The 11,153-nt window shown below is 41.6% G+C and overlaps 1 protein-coding gene across 2 annotated transcripts in view; it reads right to left on the bottom strand.

Annotated features, from left to right (window-relative positions):
* The window catches only part of poli (polymerase (DNA directed) iota), a 79,807-nt gene that overhangs the window by 48,444 nt on the left and 20,210 nt on the right, over positions 1–11,153 (bottom strand). For both annotated transcript variants that reach the window (XM_043721093.1, XM_043721180.1), the window contains exons 2-3: positions 4,941–5,072; positions 2,022–2,186 (exon numbers count right to left, since the gene is read on the bottom strand). In XM_043721093.1, coding sequence (XP_043577028.1) covers positions 2,022–2,186; positions 4,941–5,072 — 297 coding nt within the window. The remainder of the gene's footprint in view (positions 1–2,021; positions 2,187–4,940; positions 5,073–11,153) is intronic.

Genomic DNA, 11,153 nt, shown 5'->3' with positions numbered 1-11,153 from the left:
ACCCTGAGTTCATTTGCCTTCCCTGTTAGGCCCCTTGCATTGAAATAAATGCAGTTTAATTTATTAGTCCTACCTTGTCCCTGCCTGCCCTGACTGTTTGACTCACTTCTGTTCTCAGCTGTACCCATCTCAGATCGACCTCTTTCTTCACTATCTCCCCTGGGTCCCACCCCCCCACCTTACTAGTTTAAATTGGTAAATTTGATATAAAATTGGATTGGTCATAGAAAACAGAGTGTAGTTATGAAGGGATAATTTTCTGACTGGAAGCTTGCAACTTCTGCAAGGATCAGTGCTGGGAGATATATGGAAAGTGAAGGAGTTGTGGATAATGAGGAAGGTTGTCAAAGGATACAGTAGGATATAGATAAGTTGGATAGTTGGGCAGGATGTGGCATATGGAATTTAATCCGGACTGATTTGAGGTAATGCATTTGGGAGGCCAAACGCAAGAGGAAAGTATACATTAAATGACAAGACTCTTCGGAACATTGAAATACACAGCGATCCTGGTGTGCAAGTTTGTAGCTCTCTGAAAGTGGGAACACAAGTGCGTAAGATAGTCAAGAATGTGTACGGCTTGCCTGCCTTCATCAGTGAGGGAACTGAGTTTAAAAGTTGGCAAGCCATGTTGCAGCTATATAAAACTTTACTTAGGATCATTTGGAGTATTGTGTGTAGTTCTGGTTGCCACACAATAGAAAGGATGCTCAGGCTTTGGAGAGGGTGCAAAAGAGAATGTTGCCTGGATTGGAATGTATTAGCGATTAGGAGAAGTTAGGCAAACTTGGATTGTTTTTGCTGAAGCATTGGAGGCCAAAGGGTGACCTGATAGAAGTATGTAAAATTACAAGAGGCATGGATAGAGCTGATAGTTGGAGTCTTTCTCTCAGGATGGAAGTGTCAAACACAACAGGGTTTAAGCTGAGAGGGGGAAAGTTTAAAGGAGATGTGTGAGGCAAATCTTTCATGGAGGTGTGGTACATGCCTGCATTGCGCTGCCAGGGGAGGCTGTAGAAGCAGATAGATTTGAATGTTTAAGAGGCTTTCAGACAAACACATGAAGAGGCAGGGAACAGAGGGATTTAGACAACAAGCAGGCAGATGGGATTAGTTTAGAATTACATCATGGTCGGCACAGATAGAGTGGGCCAAAGGTCCTGTTCCTGTGCTGTACTGCCAATATTCTATGTTCTGTTACTGACAGTGCTCAGGATCTTTGCAAGTTTGTTTTGATTCAACCAGTAAATACTTCAACACCTCAAAAACATTGCAAGCTTATGAGAACAAAAAGGTACTGCAGTGGAAGAGTTAAGTACCAAAGCTGAGAAATGCCAAGTAGAAACACAATTGAGAGAATAAAAACATATTAAGACGGTCACTTTGGTTTTACAAGAAGAATGACTTGATTGCCCTGCACTCTGGACTGTGTTCCACAGTTGAAAGCATTTTTATTTAACTCTTTAGCTTGTAAACCACAGACAGCCAATAAACTGGTTTTATTCATAGCAACTTTTGATTAATATTAGGTCCTTTTTTATCTCGATGTAAGATTCAATAAACTGAAATTTCAATCTTACAGTCTACAACTCTGTGTCAAGTATGGAACGGATTTTCCTGATTTATGACGCTGCGTAAGTAATTAGCATTACTTTTGTTCTCAATATCCTGGAATGTAGAAAGAGAATGAAAATCGGCAAATGCCCTTGTTCTTGGTCACTATTCAGTGATGCCAGCTATAAATCACACACGTGCTTAAGTTGTTTGAGCACAGTAGAAAGTTCAGCTTCAATGTCACTTTGTGGTTTTGTAATTTGCTAACATGCACAGCCCAAGTCCAACATGAACATGGCCACTTGAATGAAATCCAGACTGTCACCTGTAAAACTGTGAGAATCTCAACCTTCAGAGAAAGGGAGGAAAACTGAAGTTAGAGCAGCCAAAACAAAACAAAACTTTCTAAACATTGCATCATGAAGGAGAAAACAAAAACAAAATATTAAAAATCTAAATCCAGGTACCTGTGATTTTGTATGAAATTTCTCTGTAGTGTGTCAAATCTTCTCCACAGATAAGAACCATTTCTGGACATATTTCTAAGGCTTCAAAGACTGACATTACTTTACTAACCCCACATTTCCTGGCTTCATAATTACAAGTGACCACCATATGTTTCTGATGAACAGCTAAAAGAGAAAAGAAAGAGGCATTATTAGGGGATCAGGAAGTTTACAATATTGAGGTTTATTAGAGTATTATATTTTAGGATTGTATCTTAAGTCTGCATGGTTTGACTGTTACTGATCAACAACATGTTTAAATTGGTTGCTAGCAACGAGGTGGAGACAATAATGGCAGTCTCTGAATTTATTATGAGTAGACCCTGAGTTTTATAAAATTCTAGAACATTATTTCAGACTATAAGCAATTGTGGTGTAATTAAATTATCCATTTTCTTCTAAGGTGAAAGGAAATTACGGTCAAGGTAGCATTTCTACCTAGACATAAGGTAATGAGTTTCACAAGGTTTTCCATATATTCAACGAATATCTCAAACAGACAGTCAAAGTTGTGTGTGGTCAGCAGACAGAGATACTCTCTCTAATCAAAGAGATACATTCTGCAGCCAACTGCAGGTTCCAGGGAGTTTTGTTCTGGCATGGCCAAGAGGCAGAGAATCATCAGAAGTGGGTCAACTGCTGGATTTAAGGAACTTCTGAAAACAGGGAAGTGCCTAGAGATGGTTACTACAACTTACTGCTTGGCAAATGGGGATACTGGAACTTATTAGAAGCTGGGAGCAACTATGAACTAATGGCTAAGAATGACTGTAATTCCCAAGAATGTGATAGATAATACCTGTGGAACGCACGTACTACAGCTTAAAGTATCATTTGCTGACATAAAATGTAAGTATTATTTAAGCATTTCTTTTTTAGTTATTGACTCCAGTTAAAGGTTTAAAATGCAAAAATCTTACTTAGGCATTCATTCAATTATCAACTAGAAGTTCAAAGATCCTTTGAAAAGTTATGATTCTCTCCACGGGCTATAACAACAGAAATATTTTTGTTCACTCATAAGACTTGGGCATTGATGCCTGGACCAGCATTTATTGGCCATCATTGGCAATGGTGGTGGTGAGTAGTAGTCTCTCTCTCTCTCTCTTTCATGAGAAGCCCCTTGGTCTGATAAGACTACAGCGACTTTAGTTTCTGTAATCGTTGGGTAGGAATGTGCCAGGCTACAAGGTGGCAAATTGTGTTGGAGTACAATTCTGCTGAAGGTGATGGCTGTAAACGCGTAATGGTTGCCCAGACTTGAGCTACTCTAGATCTAAAGTGCGGCGCTGGAAAAGCACAGCGGGTCAGGCTGCATCCGAGGAGCAGGCAAGGCGAGGTTTCGGGCATAAGCCTTTCATCAGGAATGTGGCCTCAGGAGAAACGTCGATTCTCTTGTTCCTTGGATGCTGCGTGGCCCGCTTTGCTTTTCCAGCACCACACTTTTCGACTCTGATCTCCAGTATCTGCAGTCCTCATTTTCTCCTTACCCCAGAGCTACTCAAAGTATATTCCATTTAGTACAATGATGGTGCCACACAACACAATGGAATGTATCTCAACATGAATACAGATTTTCATTTCCAGAAAGACTGTGCGGAGGTCAGTCCTATCGATATTTTCATGGACAACCCCTCCAACTGAGCCTGCCTGACAGCTTCTGTCACAAGTTTACCACTGACAGATTTTCCAATCTGTCTAAGCTGTTACTTCAATGGAAGGACAAGCCAAAGAATTATAGAAACTCTACAGTGCGAAAGCTGAGCTGACTGTAAGAGAAGTGTTTTAAATCAGCAATACATCTGCTTTCATCGAGACATGGTCATATTCACAGGTACTGTGTGAAGACATACTAAATGTAACCAGACAAGGCCAGCAGGTAAATGCTGTCATAAACACTCTGACGATCTGCTGTAAACAGAACTGCAGATGTTTATCGATGCTGATTCTTAACTGGAGCAGCCAAAGACTAACTGCACTCACCACAGACTGCATCTCTCTCTGAATCAAATTCAGTCTTACCCTGACATTTTGAAAAACCATTTTAGGTCCCCTATGGGAAACCATCCCATGTTGTATCAACCCCCTGCAGATGCAAATTTATCCCACCCACTCTCAATTTATGGCAATTTTAAAACTGATGATTCCCTATTTACTGATTCTTTGACAAGGTGAAAGAACTCTGTTCACTTTATGTTAGCCCTTCAAATTTTTAAAATATTTTGCTAAATTTCCTTAGTTCCGCTGTCTTTTAACACTCCCATTTTTTCTAGAATGGATGAAATGCCAGCCTTATGAATATGCCACGCAATATACCAAGCTGCTCCACTCAGCAGACCCTAGTGGACAACAGACAAAGCTTCTGACAGGAAATCTTAAGGCTTATTATTGTAGACCAGAGTTACTCCTGCAGCTCTGGGTTATTAAAGGATGAATGCCAACTGAGATGCTGTGGCACAATGCCCATCCAGTCTTCCCGAACAATGTCTCATTCATTAAGTAACCTGACATTGCTTGGATGCCTGGTTTTAAATGGGCTTGAGGCCAGCTGTATATTAATGAGGCCATGGACCAAAAAGGACCAAAGCCAGCTCAGCACTGGCAGTTCTCCAGCTTTCAACTGAGAGATAAAATTCACCCTGTGTTAGAGATGGCATTCGGGGTTGGCTTTATCAAGTCAGTGAGAAAGAGAAGTGTCCTTGGGCATGGGCATGGGCATAAGGAAGTACAGAGGAGGAGAGATCATGGACCAAACCTTTTTTTGTTCAGTTGACAGCAGAAATGTGACGTCAGACCAGCTTGTTACAAGTCAATCAACCACAATGAAAATTTATTGTATGAATATCATTCTATGCAAAGAGAGAGTTAACATTTGATTACCTAAAGGCTTGCCTTGAAATTCAGGGTTTCGGAGCATTTCCACCTGAGCATAGAAGCAATCCAGATCAATGTGCACAATCACTCTGTATCCTGGGACAGAGGTGTCTTGGATTGAATCTTTATGGCTATTACCTGGAGTGAAAAACAACATTCCTTACTCATCTCTTATTCTGTCAGCATTGAAAACTCAAGACTGATTTTACATTCCTCATCTCCTACAGCCCTCAAACATACCTTCATTACTTTAATTCTGGCCTCTGTGCATACTTGATTTTCATCTCTCCACCTGGGTCCTATAAACTCTGGAATTTCCTCCAAAACCCTCTTTGCCTTTTCATCTCTCTCACCCTTTCAAATTGTCCTTTAAACATGTGCCTGGAAAACACTCCAGTGAAAGGATGGCATACTGCATCAAAATGCTATATAAACACAAGTTGTTGTTTTCAAAATCATTTTTGTGTGATTCACTACAAGCTATTTAATCCTTTTAAATAGGATTGCCATGCATTTGGAGATGAATGTCCCAATGTGAATGTACTCACTGGGGTGAGAAATGGAACAAATCTTTACTTTGTGTCTAGTTGCAGTTCAGGTCAGGATATCATATACTGTAACACAACAATTCAGAATTCCCATTTAATTTATCGAGATAAATTACAGCAAACCAATTATCAAGAAGAGGCGTCTTGGCTTTCACAGTAATTTAATCATCTTCATCCAAACTGCCTCTACTTAAATCAAAATCAATAGTAACTTCAGCAACCCTCCTGAAATAGTGTTTAGACTAGATTCCCTAAAGTGTGGAAACAGGCCCTTCAGCCCAACAAGTCCACACTGACCCTTCGAAGAGTAACCCACCCATACCCATTTCCCTCTGACTAATGCACCTAACACTATGGGCAATTTAGCACGGCCAATTCGCCTGACCTGCACATCTTTGGACTGTGGGAGGAAACCGGAGCACCTGGAGGAAACCCACGCAGACACAGGGAGAATGTGCAAACTCCGCACAAGGCCAGAACTGAACCTAGGTCCCCGGTGCTGTGAGGCAGCAATGCTAACCACTGAGCCACTGTGCCACCCCACGGTGATAAATAAGTGCTTCATACTGTTAAAACTTTACAGCCAGAACTATAATATGGAGCACTATAGATAGCAAACTTCTAGTTCATGCATTCATAGGCATTCAAGACCGCATTGGATGATTATTTATAAAGAAAACGTGTGTAGGGAAATGGGGAAAAGCAGTCAGGTAAGAAAACCGGTGCAGGTGTGATGGGCTGAATAGCTTCCTTTGATACCTTAAAATTCTGTCATTCTATGACGAAATACACAATCACAGTGGGATCACTGTCAATGCATTGTTCAGTAACCAGGAAGGTCCCAGACCCAGAGAGAACAAAAGACAAGAAACTTTAGGCTGGTTAGCTTGACCTTAGTCATTGGTAATATTTTAGAGTCCATTATTAAGGATGAGATTGCACAGCACTTGGAAGTGCATGTTAAAATGGGATGGAGTCTCCATGGCTTCATCAAGGGGAGGTTGTCCCTGACAAATCTTTGATAAGGCTTTGAAGAGACAACAAATAAGTTAGGCAAAGGACAGTCAGTGGCTATGATTTATTTGGATTTTCAAAAGGACTTTTACAGGATGCTACACAGGAGGCTGCTATACAAAATAACAGCCCATGGTTAGGGACTAGGTCGGGATGTGGTTAGAGGATTGGCTGACTGGCAGAAGGCAGAGAGTGAGGAGAGTGTCTTTATCAAAATAGCAGCTCGTGACTAGTGGAGTTCCACCGGAGTCAGTGTTGGGACCATAACTATTCATGTCATGCATTAATGGTCTGGATTAAGGAACCGAGGGTATTGTCACTAAGTTTGCAGATCACACAAAGATACATCGAGGGGCAGGTAGTGTTGAGTAAGAGGGAGGCTGCAGAAAGAACTGGACAAGCTAGGAGACTGGGTAAAGAAATGGCAGATGCAATCCAATGTGGAAAAGTGTGAGGTTATGCACTTTGGTAGGAAGAAAAGAGGCACAGACTATTTTCTAAATGGGGAAAGGTTTCGGAAATCTGAAGTACAAAGCAACTTTGGAGTCCTAGTTCAACATTGTCTTAAGGTTAACAAACAGGGGCAGTGGCAGTTAAGATGGCAAATGCAATGTTAGCATTCATTTCAAGAAGACTAGAATACATCAGAGATGTACTGATGAGGCGGTATGCACTGGTCAAGGCTTTGGCCAGACCACGTTTCGAATATTGTGTCCAGTTTTGGGCCCTATATCAAAGGAAGCCCCTGTGAGGGGCTCCAGAGGAGATTCACAGTAATGATCCCAGGGATGAAGGACTTGTCATATGAAGAATGGCTGAGGACTCTGGGTCTGTGCTCAATGGAGTTCAGAAGGATGAGGGGAGATTTGATTGAAACTTTCAGAATACTGATAGGCCTGGATAGAGTGGACATGGAAAATATGTTTCCACTGTAGGAAGGACTAGAATCTGAGGGCACAGTCTCCGAGTGCAAGGCCGACCCTTTAGAACTGAAATGAGGAAGAAGGTGGCGAATCTGTGGAACTCATTGTCACAGAGGGCTGTGGAATCGAAGTCATTGAGTGAATTTAAGACAGACATAGATAGCTCCTTGATTGCTACGAGGATCAGGTTTATGGAGAGAAGGCAAGAGAATGGGAAACATATTAACCATGACTGAAGGTGGAGCAGACTTGATGGGCTGAATGGTCTAATTCTACACTTATTTCTTATGGTCTAATCATTTATGATCTGTGCTGACTTAGCTGATCTCAGCAATGGTGGTAGTAGGTACTACAATTCACCTCAGCAATCTTTGTCTTGAGAGAAAAAGTGCCAGAGTTATCACATGCAAAATTACAAACTGTGGACTAGATCTTGACTTTTTGTGACAATGTGGTAATGGAAAAACAAAAGGGAAGGACTAAAAGCAGCTGCTGCCTCTCTATCACACGTTTTACAGTGTTGCACAAAGTCAAGCCTGTGTGTGGGAATGTTGGATGAGAATCTAGCTAGGCTTCCCCAACCCTTTATAGTCAAATAAATCTACTAATGTTCACTGCATTGATTGGGATAGAAGGCAGGTGATACTCATATGAGAGTGTATGTCTTCAAACGAAGCAAAGACAAAAGGGGTAGAGAAAAAGAAAATTCATTCAGAAACAGTAGACCGACGTTGTAATGAATCACAATCTGCCTGGATTGGAAGAATATGATTCCATGATTTAGACGGCATTGACTCCAGAGCTAAACAAATCGGCAAGTCTGAGAAGTCAAAAAGATTTTTTGAAGGTCCTTTGTTTGTATCAACAAGAAGCGTTGTACTCAGTGGTGAATCAAATTTTCAAGCTGTTTCAAATCTCTTGAGGGCTTTTAGCAATGACTGAGGCAATTCTGCAAAAACTATTTATGCATTACTCACTTCTTGAATTCAACTGTCAAATCACGAAAAGAAAAATGTTGACACTTGCTGAAATTAAAAGCCGGAATGGATGAGGAACTGGTTATTGGGGGGGGGGGGGGGAATAACAGCTGCTTGTTGTTCAACACAACAAATACATAATATAATCCCTCATACAGCACTCCTCACATAGAATGGTCAGGTGAAATTTATAAGAGATGGAGAGAAAGTGGAAAATAGGAGTAGTGACAGGAATGCTGAAATCATAGAATCATATGAAACAGAGGCCATTCAGCTTATCATTTCTGCACTGGGTCTCTGAAGCAGCTATCTAATTAATTCTGCTTCATTTCTTTCAAAGCACTGCAAATCTTTCCTTTCCAATTCACTCATGACATTGCTAATGAAACATGCCCATCAAGCATCCATTATTTAAGCAAGATGATAAGGAAAAACCAGGAATTACTAACCGGTCAGCCTGACATCAGTGCTGGGTAAGTTATTGGACGGGAGTCTGACGGACTGGATTTACCTGTATTTGGAAAAGCAAGGATTGATTAGGGATAGTTAACATGACTTTTTGTGTGGGAAATCGTGCCTCAATAATATGATTAATCTTTTTGAAGAAGAAGATTGATGAAGGCAGAGCGGTAGATGTTGTCTATGTGGACTTTAGTTGGCCATTCGATAAGGTTCCGCATGGTAGACTGGTCAGCAAGGTTAGATCACATGGAGTACACTGAGAGCTAACCATTTGGATACAAAATTGGCTCAAAGGTAGAAGACAGGCAATGGTGGTGGAGAGCTGTGTTTTGGAATAGAGGTCTGTGACCAGCAGTGTGCCACAAGGATCAGTGCTGAGTCCATTGCTTTTTTTCATTTATATAAATGATTTGGATGTGAACATAGGAGGTATGGTTAGGAATTTTGCAGATCACACACCAAAATTGGACAGCGAAGAAGATTACCTCAGAGTACAATGGGATCTTAATCAGATGGGCCAGTGGGCTGAGGAGTGGCAGATGGAGTTTAATTTAGATAAGGTCTTTTCCCTGGGTTAGGGGAGTCCAGAAGTAGGGGGCATTGGTTTAGGGTGAGAGGGGAAAGATTTAAAAGGGACCCGAGGAGCTACTTTTTCACACAGAGGGTGGTGCGTATATAGAATGAGCTGCCAGAGCAAGTGGTGGCGGGTGGTCCAATTACAACGTCTTGGGCTTATGCCCGAAATGTCGATTCTCCTGCTCCTCGGGTGCTGCCTGACCTGCTGTACGTTTCCAGCAGCACACTCTTCGACACTGAGCTCCAGGATCTGCAGTCCTCACTTTCTCTTTCTCTCTCTCCCTCTACTTAACAGGCTGACAAGCAAGGAAGGTTAAAGGTAGGAAGCCCCAATTCCTTGTGCATGAATGTAATGAAAGGGGAAGAAAAATGTTCTTCAAAGGTAAATCTCTGCACGAGTTCTTCAGGATATTGTCCTCAGGCCAAACAATTTCAATTGCTTCATCAACGACATTCCCTCTATCATAAAGTCAGAAGTGGGGGACATTTGCTGATGATTGTGCAATATTCAGCACCACTCATCACTCCTCACACACCATAAGACCATAACAAATAGGAACAGAACTAGGCTGTTTTGCTCCTCGAGCTAGCTCTGCCATTCGATAAGATCATGGCTGATCCAACATTTCTTATATCCACTTTCTTGATTCCTACTTATTAAGAATCAATTTATCTCAGCCTTAAATATACAGAAGGACTGTAACCCCAGAGCTCCCTGTGGCAATGAGTTCCAAAGACACTCAACCCTCTGTCAGAAGAAATTCTCGTCATCTCAATCTTAATGGTTAAGAAAAAGAAGAAACCATATGTAAGGTATAGACAGGATAGATCGAGTGAATCCTGAGAAGAGTATAAAGAAAGTAGGAGTATACTTAAGAGGGAAATCAGGAGGGCAAAACGGTGACATGAGATAGCTTTGGCAAATTCAATTAAGGAGAATCCAAAGGGTTTTTACAAATACATTAAGGAAAAAAGGGTAACTGGAGAGAGAATAGGGCCCCTCAAAGATCAGCAAGGCAGCCTTTACGTGGAGCTGCAGAAAATGGGGGAGATATTAAGTGAGTATTTTGCATCAGTATTTACTGTGGAAAAGGATATGGAAGATATAGACTGTAGCGAAATAGATGGTGACATCTTGCAAAATGTCCATATTACAGAGGAAGAAATGCTGAATGTCTTGAAACGCATAAAAGTGGATAAATCCCCAGGACCTGATCAGGTGTACCCGAGAACGCTGTGGGAAGCTACAGAAGTGATTGCTGGGCCTCTTGCTGAGATATTTGTATCATCGATAGTCACAGGTGAGGTGCTGGAAGACTGGAGGTTGGCAAACATGGTGGCTCTGTTTAAGAAGGGTGGTGAGGACAAGCGAGGGAACTATAGACCGGTGAGCCTGACATTGGTGATGGGCAAGTTGCTGGAGGGAATCCTGAGGGACAGGATGTACATGTATTTGGAAAGGAAAGGACTGATTAGAGATAGTCAACATGGGTTTTGCGTGGGAAATCATGTCTCACAATCTTGATTGAGTATTTTGAAGAAGTAACAAAGAAGATTGATGAGGGCAGAGTGGTAGATGTGATCTATATGGACTTCAGTAAGGCGTTCGAAAAGGTTCCCCATGGGAGACTGATTAGCAAGGTTAGATCTCATGGAATACAGGGAGAACTAGCCATTTGGATACTGAACTGGCTCAAAGGTAGAAGACAGAGGGTGGTG

This window comes from Chiloscyllium plagiosum, chromosome 1 (assembly GCF_004010195.1).
Source record: "Chiloscyllium plagiosum isolate BGI_BamShark_2017 chromosome 1, ASM401019v2, whole genome shotgun sequence".
In the NCBI taxonomy this organism is placed as follows: domain Eukaryota; kingdom Metazoa; phylum Chordata; class Chondrichthyes; order Orectolobiformes; family Hemiscylliidae; genus Chiloscyllium; species Chiloscyllium plagiosum.
This window is presented reverse-complemented; position numbering and strand designations above follow the sequence as displayed.